Source organism: Camelus dromedarius, chromosome 1 (assembly GCF_036321535.1).
Source record: "Camelus dromedarius isolate mCamDro1 chromosome 1, mCamDro1.pat, whole genome shotgun sequence".
Taxonomy (NCBI): domain Eukaryota; kingdom Metazoa; phylum Chordata; class Mammalia; order Artiodactyla; family Camelidae; genus Camelus; species Camelus dromedarius.
The window spans coordinates 46,431,075-46,457,280 of record NC_087436.1 but is presented as its reverse complement, the minus strand read 5'-3'; the positions used below and the strand labels follow the sequence as shown (position 1 = coordinate 46,457,280).

General features: G+C 35.3%; 1 protein-coding gene across 1 annotated transcript in view; it reads right to left on the bottom strand.

The window, feature by feature from the left end:
• COL25A1 (collagen type XXV alpha 1 chain) overlaps positions 1–26,206 on the bottom strand; it is a 415,084-nt gene that overhangs the window by 129,798 nt on the left and 259,080 nt on the right. Inside the window, exons 6-7 of the mRNA XM_010981063.3 lie at positions 21,663–21,689; positions 21,492–21,518 (exon numbers count right to left, since the gene is read on the bottom strand). Of these exons, the coding sequence (XP_010979365.1) occupies positions 21,492–21,518; positions 21,663–21,689 (54 nt within the window). The remainder of the gene's footprint in view (positions 1–21,491; positions 21,519–21,662; positions 21,690–26,206) is intronic.

Below are 26,206 nucleotides of genomic sequence, written 5' to 3'. Positions count from 1 at the left end.
GGCTTACCTCACTTTGAATATACTCTACTCATTTTCTGGAAGGAAGGAGTCTACATCTGGGTGAGGAGGCACAGTAGGAACAGGAAAGAATAGCACGAAGCAAACAGGGGATTCATTTGCTGACAAGGGCACCATATACTGAAGGGGAAATCGGCATTTGTCCTGTGACATAAGCTCAACTTTTTTGCCTTCTTAATTCTGGGAGAAAAGTGGAAGTACCCTGGCATTCCCTAGAGACCCTTTTTAGTGTTTGGGTTAATGGATATTTGCTAAACTTCCTTTGTATGATATTAAATTGAGTTGACTCTAAAATTCCTTGGGCATGCTCCCTGGTTGTTAGCCTCCCTTCTCCTTCTACAGAAGAGGCAGGTGGCTGGAAGCCAGCCTATAAAGAGCTGGTGAGAGTCCCCTTGGCCTCACCTATAACAAGTGCACAGTGATCCTTGTATTTCCTAATCTACCTCTGAAGTTCACCCTCCCCCATGAATAAACTTGATCCCATAGGAAACACCTGATAGCCCTCTGGGACAATGGAAGTCTTCAAAAATGAACTTTGCAACAAAAGATAAAGGAGTGTTCGGAAGAGTTCACCAGAGAGTAATGTTACTTGGAGTAGTACCACTCCAGGTACCTTCCTCCACTGGTTAACTGGTTCTATTCTCTAATGCCCCCCTTTAGTCCATATGCTAAATTTTAATGTTTTCCCAGCGTCTGTTCAACTACACAAAACTAAAACAGCCTGTGGCTTGACAGCATCCCTGAAATTTTGCATGTTTTCACATGAAACTAAAATATTGATTGCAATTTAGGACACGTTTGAATGCCGTATAATTATCTTTATGTTTTATGTCATTTGTTGCATATGGAGTGAACTCAAATGGTGACAAGGACCAGGCAGATAACATAAATAAGGGAGCAGGTTTAAGACAAAAGGAAGTGGGGAGATTTGGCTGAATAGGATTCAAGCTGGGGCTAAACGAAAACAAGGACTCGATTTATTTGGCCACAGGAGAGAGCCTATCTGGTACTGCTACATCTTCACAAGCTTCAAGAGAAGCCAGAAATCTGAGGGTTTTGTTTTGTTTTGTTTTGTTTTGTTTTGTTTTGTTTTGTTTTGTTTTTTAAATGACTGCTTCATATTTTAAACATTTGCTACCAATTCAAATTTACTTTATTTTTTTTTATTTTTTGGCAGAATTTTTTATTTTTGGGGAATTAGGTTTATTCATTTATTTATTCTTAGAGGAGGTACTGGGGATTGAACCCAGGACCTCATGCATGCTCGGCTTGAGCTCTACTACTTGATCTATGCCCTCCCCCCTTCAAATTTACTTTAAAACATTTTATAGTCCAAATGAAAATACATTTGAGGGGACAATTTGGCCCACAGGGCCCCAGGTAAAGATCTCTGATCTAGCGCTTCTGAATGCTTAACTAGAAACAAGATAAGTGTGGAAGGGCTTTGCTTCGGAAAGGAAGTCATGCAGTTAGTTCATTGCAGGAAGTTTATTTTGTTGCCGTAACATTTGAAAAAAAGGGCTACAAGTTCTCATTGCATCAATCACCTGTTGTAATTCAGACCACTGGTTCTTCAATCATAAAACCTTCAAAATACAATTGTTATACAGGACTTCCAGAGGGAAGGACAGAACAGGGTGTAATTCCTTCTTGAAAAGGAAGTACTCCATCCCATAGTGATGCATCCGTTCGGGAGAGTCCCATGATTTGAGCCCCTAATGAAAGAGGCTGTTGTAATCTATGTCAGAATTATGGTTTCTTTGGGAATCTCAGAACAGAATTTCCTGACTTCTGTACAATTAAATCTAAACTTTATAATGATATGGATATTAGAAATCATAATATGAACTTTCTACTTTTTGGTTTTCATTTCCTGGCTGTGGTTGGTGATGATGTTATTGAATGAAATGCGATACATTTTTAATATTAAGTTGTAACATACTAGGATGTTTATTATATTTACTCTTTAAAAGTGATATTCATTTGCACATCTAATTTACCTGAAATAACTACACTGACGAAATTCAGACTCTTTTTTTATATCAAATTGCCCTTTATACCTCCCAATTTCAAATAATTAGTTGATAATAAGCCAATCAGAAATGTTAAGAGTAAATATTAACTTGTCTTGGACAGTTACTGAAAATGAGAGCTCAAAATAAGCTGTAATTAAAATTTCTGGTAGGATCAATTCTCTCTTTATTTAAGTGTACTTGGTATTCCATGTATCAGAGGAACTTGCCACATATAACAAAAGCAAGATTTTTTCTTTCTATGATTCTAAGAATTAACTCAAAGTGTTACATTGTCCTTTAACTTAGTAAATATTAAATAAAATGTTTGCCTTATTTATTAGAAAATAATAGTAAAAAAGAGAGAACAGTGAATAACTGTATTCTGTGTTTGAACCCATGAAATGATGGTATTATACATAAGCAAAATCAAGAAAAAATATTTCTCTGATGTCTTACAAGATAAAAGTAATAGTCCAGTTTCCAAAATAAAAACAGTTTTATTTTTAATTCAGTGGGTCTCCAATTTCAGTACCCATAAAGAATAAAGTTTAGATTTTAAAAACCAGGGAGCATCTGGTATACTCAGATAAGTAACCAGTTCTACCACCTCATCAGCCTCAACTTTTATGATTCCCATATGTGACTAAAAAAATACAAGATGTATGCCTATCATATCATTATTGAAATTGAATTACTTAGTTACTCATAAGGCACTGTCAGCTCTTCTCCTCGTGTGCTATGGAGTATCAGCAATTATGGAACAAAAAGTGAAGAGGAATAATATACCATTTTCCAGCTTTGGGATGAAGCTTCGCAACATTACCTACAGTTGAGGTGAAGCTTCCTAAATATTAACAGTACGACTGTCCATGTTTCTTAACTTGTGAAACGTTTGGAAAAATTGTTAAATGTTGGGAAAATGCCATGAAACAAATATGACTAAGAAAAAAATTATTTTCAAAGAAATTGCTCGAGTTGACTTTTGTATAAGGACTCATTAACAAATTTGTGAATTATCAGGGCCTTAATTTCCCTTCTACTCTCCTATTTTTTGCAGGATTTCCTTTGTTTTGACTATCATACCTAAGTGTAAGGAAGGGAAGGAAAAAGGACATGACAGTTAAAGTAAGGATTAACATAGAAGAGTGGCCTGGAACAGTAAGGTCTGTGTCAGGAATACTAAGGCCACCTTGGGGTCTCGGGGAAAACACGAAGGCCAAGAAGAGCATTTGCTGTTAGAATCAGAAAGAGAAGAATAAAAGAATAGGCCTTCCTCCCCGCTTCGGTCAGCTGAGAGTACAGTGTTAATAACTGACAGAAGAAGTCAACAGCAGCCAGTTCCTATTTAGTTTCTAATTAATTCTCTGTCAAACAAAACAAACATAAATATTTGGATTAAAAATGGCACAAACATTAGTATAAAATGCCAAGGGAAGAGACTATAAGTGAAAACTTATCTTAAGTTTTAGATAAATTAGTTTGAAGAAATGACTTTCAAAATACTGAGCATCTAAGTTAGAAGAAATAGTTTCAAAATACTAAGCATTTGACAAAAAAATTTACCAAACCATTCAGATTGTTTTTCAGAAACTGTAGAAAGCAAGAGAAATAATAAAAGGAAAAAAACAAAAGAGAAGGCTAATCTTGCAAAATATGGACAATTTGGTAGAATTTTATTGATTTAAGAGTAGAAAAGATTATTAAAAGGTTTGTTAGTGAAAATTTAGAAAAGTGCAGTTTAAAAATACAATCTTACTGCCTTTTTAAAAAGGGTTATTAGCAGATGGATGTACATATATAACTGGATATCAGCAAGAGGTATGTCAATCTTATATTATTCTTAGATACCAAATTGAGAAATAGGAACTGAAAGCTAATAAAAAGGGGGATTTATAACTGGTTGAACAATTTACCTTAGTAATACTGCTTAACTGGTCCTACAATTCATGTTCAGTTTTATTCCACTCAACATTGTATCATGGTTTGAATTAGTTTTCTCAAACTTTGGGTCTGAGAATGGTTTCTCCTGATGTGTGTATATGTTTCTATACTATGGCTCAAATCTTTAGAAAATGGGACAGAAGAGAGATGTAATAATTGCTGGGTGGCAAAATCAGACTCCAGAGAGGCTCTCAACAGGATGGAGTATAGTAATAATGTGGGAATAAAAGTAAAGGCCAGTGTTTGAATCCAATAAACAAGCCATCTAGATACACAACTGAGGAGCTAAGGGCTAGTAACAATGGGAAAAAAAGACTTCAGAATTTAAGTTGATAATAAACGCATGACATGATTGCCAATGTGGTTTAAAGCTAATCTAATTCCAGGCAATATTAACATAAACAGAAGCATAAGCAGTTAGGTTCTGTCTCACTTAGGCCAGCCTACACCTGAATTAATATGTTTAATTTCTGAGAGTTACCCTTTAAGGAGGACATAGATAGAAACATACATAGAGGACAACCAGGAGAGAACGAAGATACAAAAGTGTCACTTGAAGAGGGAGGGTAATAGCTCAGTGGTAGAGCACATGTTTAGCATGGTTCAATCCCCAGTACTTTCATCAAAAAAAAACCAAGTGTCACACGTGGAATGGATGAAGGAGCTGGGGTGGGAGCGGGAGGAAGTGAGCTGGGATGGGAGAGCTAATTTGAAGAGGCTCAGAACTGCCTGGGAGCATTACCACCACCACCATCACAGGGAGTGTCCAGGCTTACGCTGTACCATTGTTTGTTGAGGGAAGTAAGTTTTGGACAAGCAGGGCTTTAGGGTTCATTCCAACCCTGAACCTCATTCAGTGTTTCTATAAAATTACGAAAGGGTTGTCATGTGGAAGAGGAATGGACTAAGACTGAATGACAGGAAGTAGAGAACAGCAGGTGTTAATTCAAAAGAAGGAACAATAAATATTTGTTGAATGAATGAATGATTATATTACTTTGTAATATTTAGAACTGTCCATAATTAGAATAGTCTGCTTTTCAAGAGAGTGAGTTCCTTGCCACCAAAGGTGTTTGAACAAAACTCAGGAACCATGAACTTAGGATACCCTGAATGAGTTTTTAGTCAACTGGCTGGCTATAAAATGGGTTTATTTTGCAGTTATAAGAGAAAATTTAATAGAGCAGTAAGTGAATTTCTCTTACCCATATCATCTCCTCCCTCACCACCCTTTTAGAATAGGACAATCAAGATTTATCAGAAACCCTTTCTGACATTGCCAAAAGATTTTATAATTCTAATGAAAAGTTAATTTTTCACTCCTATATTATCCAACAGCTAAAAACACTATAAGAAAAAAAATGTTTCCAATGCATACAACTCTTTTGCATAAAAGGAAATATGATCTACTTTATGGGATCCTTTTTATGATAAATTTTTTTTAATTCTTTGAACAACACCCTCAAATTCTGTATTTGTTACACTCAGAGAAATCAGTTTTCAATTTATTTTTACATCAAGGAGGATACAGAGAACAAAGGATCAAATAATACTGACTCAAATTAATTCTTTTTCTTAAGATATGTCAGCATAACTATAAAGGACAAATCCAAACAATTTGTTAACTTATTTTTTTTATTGGTGCTCCATAAGGGCAATTTCCTTAGAAAGGTTTATAAGGGGAGATGTTTCCATTAATCTAACCATACAACCAGAACAACAAAAACCCAGAAGAAATACAGAGTGCCTTAAAGTATGAATGTTTCTAGAAGTATACTGACTAGTATTATAAAGGAAATTATTTGGGTTCAATAAAAACATATGGAACTAAATTTGTATTATGATTCTAAATATCTATGAACTTTGGCTATAACCTGTATAGATGTCTAAGCTAGATCATCTTAATTAATAAACCAACATACTACATGCTTTTAAGAAAAACCTAGAGGAAATTCTGAAATTAGGGGCTATATTTTTCCTCAAAGGAGTGACTCTGAAGAGCAAGACTTTAACAAGCCTTCAATGTCTGTGCTGTTTCTAATTTTAAACATATATAACTAAAGGGCTAAAATGTATCTTTTAAATATTATTTGCATGTTATTGAATTGCTATTCTATTCTATATACAATGGGGTAACTTTTCAAAAATTCTGTTATTTACAATTCATATTTCATAAAAATAGCATCAATTATATTGACATCTTGATATAAAACTATCAAGTTTGAACTAGTCCTAATTTATCCTTTGAACAGACTTGGTGTACTAATAAAAAAAAATCCTACAATACCACAGATTGACAATCACCAGTGCAAGAAGAATTCTATGTAATTTTAAAACAAATTATATGTAAATTAAATTAAAGACAATAATCTAGTCTTCTTCCTAGAAGATAAATGATTTGTCATTGTTGTTTTGTTACCTGGGTCCGCATATTTTGATGGACTTTGTCATCATAATATCAGAAGCAAAATTATCTTAATCTCTGTAATTCACACACTGGAAACTCCAGTGCTGACAGGGACTGTGCACTTATGTAAATAACTGAAGTGGGCTGCGGGGGGTCACTGTGTGTAATGTGGAATGTATGCCCCATCTAAAGCAGATAGATTCCATCCATCTTCAGTCAACTGAAATTATAAAGAATATGTACCCAATGGTGTCAGGGCCTCTGATTTTCCAAGAGGAACTAAAAAAATAAGATTTTGTATGAAACTGCCCAATATTAAAGTATTAGCAAGTAATTTGGTTGAGCCAAATAAAATGTGTCTACTATTGGAAACTGTCCACAGGCTACCAGTTTGTAGCTTCAAATTTGCCTTGTGAGAATTATTGATTCAAACAAAACAGAGAAGGAAGACTGTACAAAATAGTGTATGACATTTCAAAAATAAGGAAAAATTAAGACATTGACTTCCTTTCCCCAGCTACAAGCGAGGGAGTTATTCTCTACCCTCAACAGAAATCCCACATAAGTTGTGACAGTTTCTCAAACTACAGGCCTGTTGGCACATGCCATTTGACACATTCTAAAAATCTTGAGTTATTATAACAGTTACTATATAAAATTCTGGGTAGATACCATGACTCAAACTTTGCATTCTTCTCTGACACATTTTATTAGAACGACAGGGCTCCAAAGTGTAAGTAATAACAAAGACCAGTATAGAGTTACAGCATTAATATTCAACATTGTACTGGTGACATAGAAAGCTTTTCCCATTTCGATTTTGTTTGACTTTTCTGCCTAAAAGTGTAAAATGAAAGCTGAAGTTGTAAATCCCTACATTAATTTTCTGAACAAATCCAAAATGTCTAATAGATCTCTGAATACTCCCTTCTTCCTGTTACTCCTCAAAATTCATTTCCTTTTACAATATTATTGAATAATTGTGAGTGACTATGAAACAAAAGGTTATGAGACTGAAAAGTAATTTTATAATGAGCCAAAAAGTAACAAAAATGGTTTTATAATGTTATACTCTAGAATTTCCTAACACTAAAGATTCTTTAGAAACTTCACTTTGTCAAAGTAGGAATAATTTATGTTTATCTATGCCAAAAATGACAGTAGTGTGTGTAAGAGGTGAAGTTCTTAATTTAAACACAGTAGTTACCTACTTGGCAAAGAAAAAATAACGTTATAAAAAAAGGTTAAGTATTCCTTACTATTATTTTCATTATCAAGCTTATTGTGATTGTCATAGAGATTATAAATTCTTTAAACAAGACATAATATCAAAGAAATTAAAAATAATAAAAATGGTCAAATTATAGCTAGCAGTTTTTGGCCAGATGATGTGTCCCATGCTGTGCTAATCATCAGCCTTGCTAATGAAGACAAAAGAGTTTCCGATTTTCAAAACATCTGATGAAACTATGTTAATGATTTACAATCTTTCCAGCATTTACCTTCTCAAAGAACTTATCTCAGTAGGATAAGAGTAAATTAAAAGTAAGGAAGAATCAAGGCTGAAAAGTTACAAGGTGCTGCTATGACTTATCTTAAATGCCAGGAACATGTTCGAGTCCCTTCCATATGGAAAAGTTTATAATCCGAAAAGAAAATTCTGGTGCTGGCATTCTAGAAACTTCTGGCTTCCTCAGCCACTAAGAAATATAAAGAAATAAGATAGCTAGTAAGTGGTAATGAGTTCTAAACTAGGTCTCAAACTTTTCTCTGATATTCAAGTTGAGACAAGTATTTGCCCCTCAAAGGTGATTGTTGAAAAGCTTACTCAGTAAGTCAGAGCCAATCTGATATGATAGTCAAGGACCGTCACCGTGATCATTTCCATCTAACTTTGCTAAGGAACATTGAAAATGGTGTTCCCTGCAGGCAAAGTCATACACAAAGAAAAATTAAGCACTAAATTTTTAAAAGTTAATCCCTATTCTCTTTAAACAATTCTGAAATTCCGTACTGAACACAAAAATGCTTTTTAAATGAACAGTTAAGGAAGATATGTCAACTTTATCCCCCTCCCAAAACTTAACAAATTGCTTTGAATATTTACCCATCTTTTCTTAATAGGAGGCAGAGTATAAACAAGAGAAGGTTGGTTCACGTTGGAACCTGTTTAGGTCTTGTAGACATGAATACTAATCTATACCTATGGAGAACTCTTTCATTAAGACAGTATACAGAGTGTAATTGTAAGCCAACATCCACACACATATGTGTATATATCTATCTCTAGAGATAGAATAATTCCTGTTGAGGAGAATGGTATATGTACTAACATCTACATACAGAATGATATACTGTATAATATTTTCAGCAATTGTTTGTGAAAAAAGCAAGTGTTTGATGTGAGAAACCACTTGTAAATCTGGAAAAAGACAAAACAACACAACCCATGTAACTTAGAACTAGGTGTGTTTTGGAAGACTCTCTGGTGTGTTCTGGGTTTCGGCATAGCTCCTTCAGTCACATCCTGCATTCCGTACTTTCTACTTCACCAGTGAAAGAACTTCCTTTCAGCAATCCAGACATCTCACATGGTGATGTCCTCCTCTAAGTCACGATAGGGTCAAGACTTGGGTGTGATATTTCAAAGTTGGGCCACAATTTCAATAGTCTAGAAAAACAGATTAACTCAACTTCTAAAAATAAGCCTGATGAAAGGCCCAAAGAATAAAGCTATTTTAAAAAACAATTGAACGTATTCTTAATTAAAAATCTGGTGGTGTCTCCTGTAGCCTTTTTTCTCACCTGCCAATAAACTTGAAATATTCAGGCTGATGTGTTCTTTTGAAGACATGGTGAATGAGGCAAGAATTGCCACCTGTTGTCCCCTTGTACTTCCTAGGGTTATACTTAGTTCCTGCTAGTTCACATCACATCACATAGGCTTCGAGCCAGAACAGCAGTGACACTCTGCAGCGTCAATTTCTCTCTCCTCTTGCTTACTCACCACCATTTCCCTAACTTAATTCTTGATTCTAAAGAATTCCTTCAGGCCTATAGCTAACTATAGTTTCTGTCATAGCAAGAGAGCCTGATGCTCCTAGTTCTTTGGTATTTTGAGTGCCTTCATTGGAGGGTTTTGATATCATCTTCTCTGTCACTTGGACTTCTTTTTTTTTTTCTTATCAACAGATTCATACTGAACTACAAGGTAATAAAATATGGTAAGAATGCCCAGAAGTTTCCTTGGTATGTGGAATATAAAAACAATAGTGCTGCATTGTTATTATTAGTATTATCATTCAAAAGTCTACTTGTGCTAGTAAAATAATAGTGGTCAGCAAGGGTTCCTCTGAATACCAACATTTTTCAGACAAAATTTAACTAACTTCTAAGGAATGAAAATCAAAGCTTCCTGACTCCCTCCAAAGCTGCTTTAGAACAGCATGTGAAGTAGGACGGTGCCACTGACGTCTTTCTCCTACAAAGCCAGTCCTGTTTGCCACTTGTGATTTACAGGCTCTGTCTGCTACAAGGAACTGCTGGACACATTAGTGCAGGTATGCTTATGAAAGGATGCTGCTGTCTGGCACTAAATGACTTTCCAGAGACCCATATCATTCAGACCTGCAGGAACTGTTCTCCCAGAGCATGATCTGTCAATGCATAAGCCATTATTCCACTCATTCTAAAGGGATGAATCAAAAATCCAGTCTTGCATTCTAGTCCCTTCTGCAAATCCTGATGTACCATCAAAAATCTGCTGTTTCATACTTTCTTGATTCCTATTTGGTTAATCCACCTCATTAACATTTTGTTGCAACTATAATTCTGCATTTGGGAGTGATAGAAAAAGAATGGTGGTAATTGTGTTGGATTTTGTTGGCATAAATTGCATAGAAATTGCTGTATTTCCTATTAGCAGTATGCTTATTATTTATAGATATTACCAACTATAGGATGTTGGATTTTTTTGAGGCATTTCAAATACAGATTTTAATATATTCACTTAAAGGCTTATTTCCTCTTTCTTATATAAAGTCACCAACCCCACATCTGTCTTTCCCTCCACATTTTATTATACGTTTCAGTTGCAGGCAAAAATGCAAATCATAGCTCCACATCATATGGATTAATAAACCTAACTGAATTCATGCGTAAACTATCTTGTTTAAGTATGAGACAAGAGAACAAAATTGTCTGTATAGCTTTGTGTTTGAGAAAAGATCATTATTTTACTAAGGAATTATTTATTTAGAAAACATTTCACAGATAGTAGCACTTGCAAAATTCAAACAAAGAAATATAAATGGAGTAATATTAAATATATATACATATTTTACCTAAAATCTTTCATTCCACTCATTTTCAAGAAAAATATGAAATGGTGTACATTAGCCTGAAAAAACTATAAGGTATATATCCAGATATATAAATCACACACAAAAAAGTGAAATAAGTAAAAAGAACAGTGTAATTGAAATGAGAAATGAGTACAAAAGTGTGGACAAATGAAATCTTTCCCTTATTTCATAAAATATAATGAGTAGCTATTTTTAACATGAAGGTCAGTCCATTAAAAAGATTAAAAGGAAATCCAGCCACTATTTAAACTAGCTGGCATCATTCTCCAGAATTCTTTGTCAGAGGATATGGTTGGGGTTGGATCTTGGTTTTATTTTAATATATCTAAGGTCATTAATAGAATTTTCAGTTGAGGGTTCAAATTTCAGGCTTCTGCCTATTGTGTGTGTGTTTTTCTTTTTTAAATATAAGGGTTTTGTGAAATGTTCACTCTAACTTCCAAATACTTTGTATAAAAGCTTATCCTGCTGGATTACTATATGTGTAGATTCCCTTATATAATACTTTACATTAGACAAAAATGTCAAGATTTAAAGTGATGTAAAATAGGTAGAGTCACTTCCTCAACTTTTTGTAATATCTCTTTTTCTTTTCCTTACTGGGTTCATCTATACAACCAATAATTGAGATATAATTTGCAACACCGAATTCCAAGGGAAGTATTGTCTACACATCAATGGTTGTTTGCAAAAATAAACTATTTTTAAAATTAACCCACATTAGGACAAATTTATAAATGCTCCTGGCTCTTAGTGGTTTGAAGTATGACAGAACACTCAAAAGAGAACGTTGATTATGAACTATAACAAGAACATTTGCAAATTTTAACGAGCTTGCTGTTTCCATGCCAACTTCTGCTGAATCTGGAAATCATTAAAATAATTTTCTCACAATTTAGTTCTTTCCATTGTGTTATAGCCATTCCCTTTTCACAGGCAATACATTCAGCACCAAATGAGTAGTGTATTCATTAGGGCTAAAGAGAAAGGCAAGGGTTAAGTAAATAAGAACATCAAATTAATATCCAGACCTAAATGCTTTAGCAGAGCCAAAGAATCTGTTTAATCATTCAAGTCAACAAAGGTTAAGATAATAAAATAAACTTCTAAATGCTTTCCTTTTCTGGAACTTAATCTGTCTTGCCGAAGATGTTTTTAAGATGCTATCAGTTTTGGATAGTCCCAGCTGTTATGAAAATTTACTTGCATATACTGGAAAGAGAAAAGAATTTTATGAAAGTATTTAAGCAGAGCTCCTGGGTGGCTTACTGAAACTGTGAGAGCTCAGGACTCATTTAAAACCAGCTGTTGTCTGATGATGTTGAGACCAATAACCACTAAATCTTTTATCAGGCCTCTGTGTTATTTGGCAAGGTGATGGTAGCCAACTGATTAGAAGATTAATTTATGGTCAGAAGATAACTTCATGATGTTTGTTCATCTTATTGCCTAAGTTTGATTAACAAATTTACCACAATTTCTGAACAACATGATATTCTAATTTAAAAAGACAGTATTAAACATGAAAATAGCTTTGCTTATTTTTAAGGCTATGTTTTTAAGTCACTAGGATAGAGAAAAGAAATCTTAGCCATTAACATTAAAGCCCAGGGCTGTGGTTCATGATGAGAGCAGAGGCCCTTATGAACTAGGCAACAAGTCCTCTTTCATTAAGAAGAGAGTGGTCGTAGCAATGGGTGCAGATGACAATGGGAAAATCCTGAAAAGTTCTGAGCGGTTTACACTTGACATTCTGGTTCTGCTACGAATCAAGAAATGTACTTCAATCTTTTGCAATGAGAAGCTCAGAATAAATGTAAAATCAACAAAATACCTTGTAGACCATGTAAATGACAGCATTATGAACAGCAGAAAACAGACTTTATTCATCTGATTATCCTAAAGAAAAAAATCACTAATAGCAAATATACCAGGATCTTGATATTTTACACTTTTCAAATTGGTGCCCTTGAGGGGAAACATGAAACTGTATTATAACAAGCTAATCAGGTGTTCTGATGTGCCTTGGACAAGAATCAGCATTGCCCTGTCTCCCTACGCTCAATGTAGAGAGGTTCTAGGGTGTTACTAACCAGTATTCATCCATTCTTTTGTTTGCTGGAGGGTTGACAGTGCATGAATTGTAAAGACTATGACTTTCATGATTGCAAGGAAAATGATTCACCTATTTTTGTTTGTGCTCCTCAGACTTTCCAAGCTGATTCAGAGGCACAGAATCTTAAAGTTGAGAAGGGTCCTACCAGCCATCTGGAGGCAGCCTGGCATTGTGGAAAGAGGGCAGCTTGACATTTGTGCTTGAGTCCCAGCATTGTCTTTTGGTAAATGTGTGTGAAAGAACTAGAATAAGTTACTTAACCTGCATGACCTCAATCCTCATCAGAAAAAAAAAATTGGTCATGTTAGAATGTGTGGTACTATCTCATTTTTGAGTTACTTTTGAGGATAAAAGAGGGAGCCCATGGGAAATGTAATTTGTAAGTACTGAGGCTCAAATCTTGGCTCTGCCACTGACTGGCTGTTTTTTGGACAAAATATTTAAATTTCTTAAATCTTGGTTTCCTCATCTATTAAATGGAAATAATAAAAGTATCTATTTCATAGAGCTATTGAAATAATACACCTCTTCATAGAGTGGCTGGAGTTCATATTTAAGGACTCACAAAGAATTATTTATTGCTATTATTGATGTTATAAACTGAGCCATGGAAATTTTGGTAACCTCTTGTGTTCCACAGTGAGGTTGATGACTATACTAACTACCTTACTGATAGAGAAGCAGCATGATCCCCTGGGAGAAGCACAAACCAGAGGCTGAGAGAGCTGGGCTTGAATCCCATTCTACCACTTAACAACTTAGGTGAACTTGGGCAAGTTACTTTACTCCAGATTCTTCATGTGAAACTTGAGAAGAATAACTAGTTATGATCTATTGAGGGCTTATCACAGATTTTTCATGCATTATTTTATTTAATCCTTCTCATAACCATAAAGACAGAGAATGACAGAGTTAGAATTTGATCCCTGTCCAGCCTGACCCCAGCCCATGTGGATATAATCATCTCACTCTATTGCATTCACTTTTCCTATTTTTCTTCCCTAATAAGCTACTTTGCTCAACTGTTGTAAGGCTTACGGATGATGTGGGTAACTTACCTAGAAAGATGTTCTGCAAGTTGTAAGACTCTCAGTAATTAGTAATTATAATTATTTTGTGAGGTATTGCTTCTCAGTCCAACTTTTGTTCAGCCTAGGAATCCCCCTACAACTCCCTTACGGCGGGTCTCCAATCTCTGCTTGAATACAGAGTAAAGCCTTAGCCTCAAAATTCTGAAATACAAATCTATGAGGATGAAATGAGAAAACATGGTAACTGACAGCACAGAAAAAGCACCCTCCTGACCATACAGCCAAAAGGCCGAACTGCTGAAGTGCAGTGTTTGATGGCAAAAACGAATCGAAGATTAATGGCAAATCTGTAACGATGTCTCCCTAAGAATCAAGGACAGAAGTGCAATTCTCATGTCAGGATGCATTCATCTACAGAACTCTAACACTCAGTGTCTTGTAGAATAAAAGCAAATGATATCTATGGTTGTTATATTATACCTAAAATTGTAGGCTTGAAATTGGTTCAATGTATACTGACAGAAAGCTCATGCCAAAAAAGTTAGCCATTTCTTCTGCATTAAATCATATGCTATCAACAATATTCAAAGATAGTCAACTTTCCTATTATTTACATTTTAACTTCTTGCCATCTGACTTACACTCTCACGGCTGAACACAATGCATCCGTTAATATCCCAAGACTCCAGAACATCAAATCCAAGAGCTTTTTATAGGTCCCATCCCTGTGAATTTCTTTTTATTAAGAACATTTTGTTGACCACCCTCACTTTTTTTTCAGTTGATCTGCTTTATTGTTCAAACATGGCAGTGTCCTGTTTTTTACTTTGAATGCTCACTCTCTTTTCTGACTCTCCTTTTCATCCTACTCCCTAAATGTGGATATTTCTAAAGTGGTTCTATCTTCACTCTTTCACCCTCCATTCTTCTACTCCTATGGTTTCAATTCTTACTCTGTGACAGTTCAGCTATGTAACTGTTACCTCCAGGTGTGACACCACCTCAGAATTCTAGTCTCGGGTTTCCAACTGTCTGCTTCGTGAATCCAATGCAATAATTCATCAAGATCACAAATTCAACTTAACTAAAATTCAACTTATCATTTATCTTTCTAACTCTCTTCTAACCAATAAATAATCAAGCCAGAAATCTCACCTCTATCTTCTTTTTCGACTTCAGCCCCTACATCCAAATAGCTATAAGACTTGTATTGAATTTTCATCTCAGTATCTTTTTTTTTAACATTTTTTATTGATTTATAATCATTTTACAATGTTGTGTCAAATTCCAGTGTTCAGCACAATTTTTCAGTTATTCATGGACATATACACACTCATTGTCACATTTTTTTCTCTGTGAGTTATCATAACATTTTATGTATATTTCCCTGTGCTATACAGTGTAGTCTATTCTACAATTTTGAAATCCCAGTCTATCCCTTCCCACCCTCCACCCTCCTGGTAACCACAAGTCTGTATTCTCTGTCTGTGAGTCTATTTCTGTCCTTTATTTACGCTTTGTTTTTGTTTGTTTGTTTGTTTTTGTTTTTGTATTTTAGATTCCACATATGAGCGATCTCATATGGTATTTTTCTTTCTCTTTCTGGCTTACTTCACTTAGAATGACATTCTCCAGGAGCATCCATGTTGCTGCAAATGGCATTATGTTGTTGGTTTTTATGGCTGAGTAGTATTCCATTGTATAAATATACCACCTCTTCTTTATCAAGTCATCCATTGATGTACATTTAGGCTTCTCCATGTCTTGGCTATTGTAAATAGTGCTGCTATGAACATTGGGCTGCAGGTGTCATCCTGAAGTAGGGTTCCTTCTATATAAATGCCCAGGAGCGGGATTCCTGGGTCATACGGTAAGTCTATTCCTAGTCTTTTGAGGAATCTCCATACTGTTTTCCACAGTGGCTGTACCAAACTTCATTCCCACCAGCAGTGTAGGAGGGTTCCCCTTTCTCCACAGCCTCTCCAGCATTTGTCATTTGTGGATTTTTGAATGATGGCCATTCTGACTGGTGTGAGGTGATACCTCATTGTAGTTTTGATTTGCATTTCTCTGATAATTAGTGATATGGAGCATTTTTTCATGTGCCCATTAATTATTTGTATGTCTTCCTTGGAGAATTGCTTGTTTAGGTCTTTTGCCCATTTTTGGATTGGGTTGTTTGGTTGTTTCTTATTAAGTCATATGAGCTGCTTATATATTCTGGAGATCAAGCCTTTGTCTGTTTCATTTGCAAAAATTTTCTCCCATTCCATAGGTTGTCTTTTTGTTTTACTTATGGTTTCCTTTGCTGTGCAGAAGCTTGTAAGTTTCATTAGGTCCCATTTGTTTATTCTTGCTCTTATTTCTATTGCTTGAGTAGACTGTTCTAGGAGAACATTTTTGAGATGTATGTCAGATAATGTTTTGCCTATATTTTCTTCTAGTAGGTTTATTGTATCTTGTCTTATGTTCAAGTCTTTGATCTATTTTAAGTTTATTTTTGTGTATGGTATAAGGGAGTGTTCTAGCTTCATCGCTTTACATGCTGCTGTCCAGTTTTCCCAACACCATTTGCTGAAGAGACTGTCTTTATTCCATTGATTAGTTGATCAAAAGTTTGTGGTTTCATTTCTGGGCTCTCTATCCTGTTCCATTGGTCTATATGTCTGTTTTTGTACCAATACCATGCTGTCTTGATGACTGTAGCTCTATAGTATTGTCTGAAGTCTGGAAGAGTTATTCCTCCAGCCTCTTTCTTTCTCTTCAGTAACGCTTTGGTGATTCTAGATCCTTGATGGTTCCATATGAATTTTATTATGATTTGTTCTAGTTCTGTGAAATATGTCCTGGGTAATTTGATAGGGATTGCATTAAATCTGTAGATTGCCTTGGGTAGTGTGACCATTTTAACAATATTGATTCTTCCAATCCAAGAGCATGGGATATCTTTCTAGTTTTTAAAGTCTTCTTTAATTTCCTTCATCAATGGCTTATAGTTTTCTGTGTATAATTCTTTCACCTCCTTGATTAGATTTATTCCTAGGTATTTCATTACTTTGGGTGCTATTGTAAAGGGGATTGTTTCTTTACTTTCTTTTTCTGTTGATTCATCGTTAGTGAAAAGAAATGCAACTGAGTTTTGAACGTTAATCTTGTAATCTGCTACTTTGCTGAATTCTTCGATCAGCTCTAGTAGTTTTTGTGTGGACCTTTTAGGGTTTTCTACATATAGTAACATGTCGTTGGCATATAGCGACACTTTTACCTCTTCTTTTCCAATTTGAATCCCTTTTATTTCTCTCTCTTGCCTGATTGCTGTGGCTAGGACTTTCAAGACTATGTTGAATAGGAGTGGTGATAGTGGGCATCCTTGTCTTTCCTTTTCTTTTTTTTTTTTTAAATTTAATGTGGTCATGACTCCACCCATGGTCACAGATTCTGGATGTAAATCCAAGAGAGATCAAATTCATCTCTCACCTTCCACTTCAAGATTTCACTTTTATCGATTTCTCCTCTATTAGTCCCTGTTTCTCCCTCTTTGCCCAGGTTTTTGCTTGGTATTTGTGGTGAACCCTATTGGTGAGATGATCCAACTTCCCTTCTCAACACCATTTAAAACATAGAGCTTTTTTCTAATGTTTTGGTGACCCTTTTGGAACTTCTGCTTGGCTCACCAATTTAGTCCCTCTCCACTGCTGAGCTTCTCATTCTGCCACTGAACTTTCTGCTCAGTATGGCTTGCACCTCCATGATACCTGATGCTCCAGGTTGAGCCAGCTCATCCCCTCTGCTCACCTCTCCACTGAGGACTGGATATTATCCTTATAGCCCAGACTTTCATGACCTTGTCCAGATGACTGACATAGTTTTCTGCCCTATTTGGTATCCCTGCTTTCAGTCTCTTTGAACTTCTTTCCATATTGGACACTATTACAGTATAGATTTTCATAAAGAACATTTGGTAATAACACCAAGTAGTCTGGTGGTAGTATACAGCAAATTATATACTAAACAATCTTCAGTTGTTCCTTATTGTCCGCCACACAAGAACTTCAAAATGTTCCATAACTTCAATAAAAAATTTCAGCCATATATGATACAATTTTTCTATATTTAACCCATTTCCTTGGCAAATGCAATATTATTGTCCTTCATTTTATCTTTTAAAGATTACCCATTTATCAAATCCTAGCTCAAGTGTTACCTTTTCTACAGTCTCCAGTGATTATTTAAAATGGAAGTATGTTCACTTATCTAGCATCTCTTAGAGCTATTTAAGGCATATAACATACAACCACATAGTTTTCTTATTCAGGCACCCGTGAGATTATCAGCTCCTTGAGAGAAATAATAATGAAATAATATTTTATTTTATTCAACAAACATTTATTGACTCCTCACTGTTCTAGGTGTTGGAGGCTTGAACAAGACAAAGTCCTTGCTCTCATGGAGTTAAGTTCTGAGGAGTAGAATGTTTTACAGATAAGAAGCAAGTAAATAAATAAATAAAATAGGATAATCTCAGATTTAGATTGGGTTTAGAATAAGGAAGTTTTCACCAAGGATGTATTTAGGATAAAATCTCAATGATAAGAAGAACCCAATCACAAGAAGACTAGAAAAGAACAAATGGAAAGTCATCAAGTTGGGAGTGTGCTGTATTTAAAGAACACCTGGAGGACAATGTGGCTGGAGTGCAGTGGGTGGAGGGGAAGACTAGTGTGATATGAGGGAGAGGTAGGCAAGGACCGGATCTTGAAGGTTCTTGGAGACCAAGCAAAGTGGTTTGGATTTCATTCTAAGGTTTAAATCAGAGAGTAACATAATCTGATTTATAGCATAAAATGTTCTCTGGCTGCTGTTTAGGAAATGGACTGTACAGGATAAGAGTGGAAGCAAGATGAATTGGGAGACTACTGCAGTGATCAAGAGCATGAGATATTACTAGGCTGAATTTGGTGGTGGTAGAAGAGAGAAAGAGAAATGAACACATTTATATATAGTCTCTGCAGTATTAAGCATGGTATCTGGAACATGGTAGATGCTCAATATATATGGATAGGGGAGGGTACAGCTCAGTGGTAGAGTGTGTGCTTAGCATGCACGAGGTCCTAGGTTCAATCCCCAGTACTTCCATTAAAAATAAATAAATAAATAAATAAACCTAATTATGTCCCTCCAATAAAACAAACCAAATATATATATGGATAAATATATGTCCCAGTGTTTCCAGATAATTTCATCTTCTTAATTTCTATATTATCTTCAAATTTTTCCTCCTTTGATTCACATATTATGGCTTAATATATTCCTGTCTGGCATTTGGGCATGCAAAAATTCAAAAAGGATCTCACATTCAAGAAAACAGTATAGATCCCATAATGGAAAGCCAGCTAACAAAGAATTGAAATGATTGAAGATCAAATTGTTAATTATGAAAAGAAATAAATTACTTGGAACAAATGATAAAAAGTGGAATTCAAAATCTATGATAGGGTGAAAATAGACAGGGTATTTAAACACAAAGATCTACATTTGAAAAAAGAAAGCCTCTGTCAGCATCAGCTGGAATAGTGTGCCCATGGAGGATGTGGGTAAAGTTAATTTTTATTAAAATTGAAGAGTTTTCCAGTTCTAACTAACTTATGACTTTTCTGGAAATATAAAATCTTCATTTTCTATCTTGGTATGTGAATTTCCTAATAAGTAGCTAACAATCCTTGTATTAAAATTCTAAGATCACTGTGATCTGCCTTGTTTCTAAATTAAGAATCTGAGAAAAGATAGGCAATTCGATAAGTTTTCATTCTCACATTCACATGTACTTCCCATGACATTTAAATTTTTATCCATAAAGATTCATCCGGCATTATTAATTCAATCCAAATTCTTTCAATACAAAGAAAAATCCAGAAGAAAATGGTATCAATTTTTGTCACTTCCATCTGAAATGCTAAGTGGCCCCTGAATCGTGTGAAAGTTGGCCCCAGTCAGTGTGAAAACTGGCTGAAATCTATATGAAAGGCAGTCTGGGTTTGTTAAAGTAGTTCATGAACTTTGGCCAAACTTGCGAAGAACCTGGTCCAAGTTTTAGTTTGTAATGCAACATGAAACCAGGTGAATTTCACATGGTTTCGGGTTTCATCCTAAAAATTTGGCCTCGCTTTATAATCAATCATCACTTTTTGGAACGATGAAAGCCAACACACCTTTTTGAAAATGAGAATTGCATGCATACTGATGACAGCTAAGCTGTGAACCACCCCTTGACTTCCTTTGCCAAAAGAAGATTTCTCAGAATGGAAACAGTTTCCCTCTTACCTGGAAAGGGCAAGTTGAATGATTTTGATATTGCATGTAGAAAGAAATGATACTCAGTACATGGAGACATGCCATGTGAAGTAATTACCACATACAGAGTAAGTGGCTACATTCTAACCATTTAAGGTTATGATCATTCTATTCTATTTGCATCCATGACAGATATCATAATGTTTAATCTTCTTGACCACTGAGATGAGCTTTTAACTAGTCATCAGATAGAATAACTACCACAGGAAACAGAATGCTCTGAGGCATAATCATTATTTCTATTTGAAGAAAAGAATAGAAAGGAAAGTAAATCACAGCATAACTTTCACCTAGTTGAATAAACATGAGGGATAAGACTTTAAACTTTTCAAGTTTGCACTGACTACATCTTTTGCAACAAAACCTCTATTACAGTGTAAATGAATTCAGTAATTAACCCCACAGAGTGCATTTTACAAAAAGCATACACAGGGCCTGTTTTCAACCTGAAAGTTTTAAATGTGCTTTTCCACTATAAAAAATGACCCTCTTCAACCAAATACTCGCTTTTGTGCATAGTGACATGAGAAAATTGAGAGGTATGTCTGCACGGAGCCACTACATCATTGGAACAGTATGTCTGAACATTTGGGTAATAAGGCACAGATGTGAAGCAGAGGACTTGGCACTACCAAGGTAATAACAAAGCATTCACCATTGTGTTATAATGGTTAAAAGAGCCACAGTTGAGAAGAATAAAAGAATGCCCCTCCTCTTTGGAATACTAAATTATATTATACCTTTTATCTGCTTAAAAATCTACAAAGAATTAAAAATTCAAAAAAATATTATTCAAACTTATGATGAAAAATTAAAATATAAAATGCATTAATATTTTTTGTCTATAATACAACATATTTATGCAATAGCACATAAAGTTTAACTGCAGAAAAATTCAATAGGAGTCCACATGACCTCTATATTACAAAACAGAGCGTACAAATCTGAAGGACCCAACAGCCAATGGAAAGGTGATTGTTGTTGACTTTTAGTAGTGATTCTGGCCCTTAATGAGTAGGGCTAATTATTGCAGAGTCTCTTGTTTACAGGTATCAAGTTAAGATAATGCAACAAGATATAAACATTAGTTATAATTAAGACTATTTCAGTTATAAGTGGTATTGTATTTTTGTCAGCCATTACTAAACCACATGACAAAACACAGTTGTGAAGCCAGGGCTATTTTAATGCAATGAGTTTGGAGCTGAAAAGTAATTTTCTGCCCAGGACTGGAAGAGTACAACTTACCCGAGGTCCCTGATCACCTTGTTCTCCCTGTAGAGTTGGAAAATGAGAAGATAGTTTTAGCACAAAGTCTGTAGGTAATGCTCATTAAAAAGATAAAAATATTACATAGTATAAGTCATGCCAGTATGGATTTCCACTAACTTAATTTGTTTCTGCTACATATTTTCTTACCTTATCACCTTTTGGACCAGGAGGGCCCTGAAATAAAGAGAAAAAAATTTTTAGTAAATTGAAAAAACATTGTAGCTTGAATAGATTAGCTAAGACTGGTCACAAGATTCATACAAAGGACACAGGTTTACAGCTGTCAATGAAGTTTCTCAAGGAATTTTAGGTTCTAAACTATAATATGGTTACAATGTGAAAATGGTATTACATATGTGTGTGTGTGTATATATATACACACATATATAAGCATAAAAGTATATGTGTCATAAGTATATATCACGCTGAATTGATTTTCACAAACTGAACACACTTAATGCAGGTAGAACCCCACTAAAGAAACCCAGAAGCTCCTGTTGTGCCATTTCCTTGTCACTACCCACCACCAACAGCAATCACTATTCTGACAGAATAGATTAGTTTACCTGCATTTGTACTTTATATAAGTGTACTAATACAAGTGGAACCATCCATCATGTGTCTAGTCTCTTCTGCTTAGCATGTGTGAAATTCATGCCAAATTTTGTGTGTGGTTTTAGTAGTCTACCGTGTGAGTGAAGCATTGTTTATTTATCCTACTGTTGATGGCTGTTTGTTTCCAGGAGTTTTAAGGTCTTGATTATACAAATAGTGCTGCTAAAAACATCCCAGGGATATCCTTTGGTGAAAAATTGTATACATTTCTGTCGGGTGTATATCTAGGAGTGGAACTGCTATGTTATAGAGAATACACATACATTGAGATTTAGTAGATTTTGCCAAATAGTTTTTCAGTGTGGTTCTAGCAATTATACTCCCATCAGCAATGTATGAGAATTTTCAGTTTCCCTATATCATCACCAGTACTTGGTATTTTCCATCTTTTTCATTTTAGACTTTCTGGTGGGAGGTGTAGTAATTTCACATTGTGTTTTAATTTGTACTTCTCCAATAATTAAGCTGAACTCTTTTTAAATAAATGTCCTGGCCATTTTGCATCCCATAAAGTATCTGTTCATATCATTTTCTATTGAGTTGCCCTATTATTTACTAGGGTTCTTTATATATTATACATTGTATTGATAGGTAGATAGATGAAAGTTTCTTACATATTCTGAATGAGTCTTTTGTTACAAAAGTATATTTATTGCAAATATATTCTCCCATTCTGCATATTGTGTTTACATTCTCTTAAAGGTGTTTCTGATGAACAGAAGTTCTCAAGCTCAATTTAACATTTTTTCTCCTTATAGTTACCTCTTTTATTGTTCCACTTAAGAAATCTTTGCCTGCTCCAAGGTCATAAAGAGGTTCTTCTATGTTTATTCTAAAAGTTAAAAGCTTTATTATTTTATCTTTCATATTTAGATTTGAATTCATGGAGAATTGATTTTGGGTAGGATGTGAGGTCGAAGTCAAGATGCTTTGTCTTCCCATGTGGATATCAAATTAACCCAACACCATTTATTGAAAATGCTTCTTTTCCTCATCATAGTACACCGTACCTTTGTCATAAATCAGATGACCTTTCATAAGTGGATCTTTTAAGGAATTGCTATTTTGTTGGGCAGCTTTCTATTCTTGAGCCATAGTAAGATTTTCTTTGTCTTTGGACAGAAATAGTAGCAGAAAATATGAACTCTAGAGGCATCAATATATTTTTTTCTGGCTCTTGAAGATGAAGTCATGTCTCAGGGCTCAGCCTACCTGAGGAATTGGAGCCTTTCAGAGTTACCTTCAATCTCTCACCTTCGTCTTTGGCAGGGTCGGGGGACAAGGACAAGTCTAGACAGGAGTAAAGCCAAGGTCCTAGCAAAGTACTGCTTCTGAGTTCCCAGTGGAGAGTGCTTTGTCACTTCAGGTGGGAATGTAGGAGTGCTCCACCTACCAAAACATCTGCTGCTAATACCAGCTACAGAGGAACTGTACCAAATTCCCATTCTCGGTTGCAGCATGTCTGGTAACAGTTGTGAGGTTATCATGATATTAATAATAGCGACAACATCATGTCATATTTTGTGTATTTTGCCATCAACTAAGAACTTTCACCTGTTACTGCATTTAATCTTCTCCCAAACTAATGAGGAAATTATTATGATATTCCTTTTATAGATGCCAGAAATAAAACTCAAAGATTATCAAGGTTAGGCCTCTTGTAAGTGAGTTAGCCAGGACTCTAACCTCATCGGTGTGACTGAGTGCAGTCTAAGGGATGCTAAGTGCTGGGATGCAGTTCCAGAACTAGATGCTCAGAGAGGCTGCTATCCGTGTACCTCGTGCCTGCTCTCAAATGCCCCCTGGTTGCATTTTTCATGGTGTCATGGACAGTGGCCTCAAGATCGCAAGTTCAAAATCAGAGAAAGAGGAATTATAGAGAATCTGGGAGACAGAGAGGGGGCTAGGGTAATGGAATCAACTAGACAAACTCTTTTCTTTCTTACCCTCCAAAATAATTTTGCCATTAAAAAAAGGGAAGCTAAGAAAATGATTTTTCTTAACATTTTTATTAATGTTTTCAGTGAATCAAGTAGTGAGTAATGAGTAGTCTGCACACCTCTGTAAAATTGTTTAGGAAATTTATTTGATCATTTTTAACACACACAAAATGCTCACAAATGCCCTACAAGTAGGATTTTATTTTAGGTGGGGCAGAGGAAACCCGAAGAAAAGAAGGAGAGGATACTAACCCTCAAGTTTAAGAAATACAATGGTGATTCCAGTCTTGATTTAATTAAGTAGCATGTTGTTTAACTCTAATTAGATTTTTATATACATTTGGTGAATGCCTATAAAGAGTTTGGCAATGTTCTATGCACTGGTGGAGGATATGGTGGGATATGCTGATTTAGAAAAACTAAACAGTCTGTTCTGGAAAAGCTAACGTCAGACACTTCTATATACTAGTGTTAAGAAAAATGACGCCTAGAAAATCCAGCTACTGTAAGGTCACTCACAGTTACTGTGGACCTGTCCCCAGCTTCCCCTCCCTGGAAAAGCTTCTCCTCTTAACATTTTGTTTTTGCTGGTGAGATTTCAGAGGCCAAGCTTCTTATTGTATCAGTCCTCTGAAGGCACTTAGTTAGGTGATATGGAATGTTTGAGGTCAAAGCTTTTACGAAACTATTTTAAGGAGGACAGAGAGGAATCTTTTCCCCACAGTCCCATCACTAATGCCAAAGCATTAGTCCACTAGAGCCCTAAGACAGCTTGCCATAAGCAAGGACGCTTAATTCATGAACACATGAAAATCTGCATTTGCAATTGAGCAATAAAGACTGCTGCTTCAAAAGGGGGTGTTTCTGAGCAGACAGAATGGCGTCCTGGCACCTGCCAGCCCAAGAGAGAACGGAAGCAGAGGTCAGCCTCCATTCACAGCTGTGGCGGCTGCTTAGGACACTCCAGACCGCACTTGTGCTCTCGGGATTAATGGCAGGTGTTTTCTTCTGCTCTGACTGAAATCCCACTCTTTTTTCAAACTGGACCCTCTTCACTGCAAATATGGGTTGAACATGTAGAAAAATGTTACCTTAATAAACACAGTATTTCAAAATTTAGGAGCCATGATTCTTTTTCAGTCAAAATATTATAATCAAAAAAAGGTATCTTTGATTATTAACTTTTAAACTTAAAGCTGGGTCATGATTTAAGTTACTTTCTTTGTCTTGCAAGAAAACCACCCCCCTATGCTTGGGATAGGCAGCTATACAAATTAATGAATTATTTGAATTAGAGAGTATTTAACAATGGTGTTTTGCTGCTTCCAACTACACCAAGCTAACAATCTAATATTTAGTGGACATATATGTTGTTCAGGTATTAGTGTCAATGGCTGGTTGGTAACTATTTGAAAATAAAAGCCCGTTGCTAAAACTGGGTTGAGATCAGTGGGAAAGAAATATGGTAAAATTACTGGTTATAAATATGTGAATAGTGAGTCAGAGTTTCGTAGAAGGCTTCTTTTGGGATTCCTGTCCTTCTTGTCTGGTCTAGTATGTTGCAGTCAGATATTTTATAATGTCCACTTTCATAAATAAATAAGACTATTTGAAATTATATTTCTAATTAGTTTTATGTAATTAGCTCTAATCACACACAATTTGAAGGTGCTAACAAAGTCTTTATTATTAGTGTTGTTACTCAGTAGTTGGAGCGCTTCTTTTAGAGCATTGTTAGAGTGTTATTCATTTACTACCAATGTATTTACAAATTTCACTGGCAAATTTCAAATTAACTCCTATTCAAATGACTTCAAGTACAGAACTTACAGTAACTGCCTATTTGTAACAAGCCTTTAACATGGGTCTGTAACAATTTAAGTCTCCCAAATTCTATTTCTGTCCAAATAACTAAGGTTTTAGCTCTTTTTCCATGCTCTATTATCTATTTCAATTAAATGATAAAAGCAAATTAAAAGCACAATGAATAAGAGGCACAATAAATGCAATTCAGGAAAATACTGGATTTCAATCTACATAAAAGTTATTGAAATATAGCTGGAAAGGACAGATATATTCATAGGAGTTGGATATCTCAGTAAAGGTCTTTTATTCACAAGAACCGTAAATTTTGCT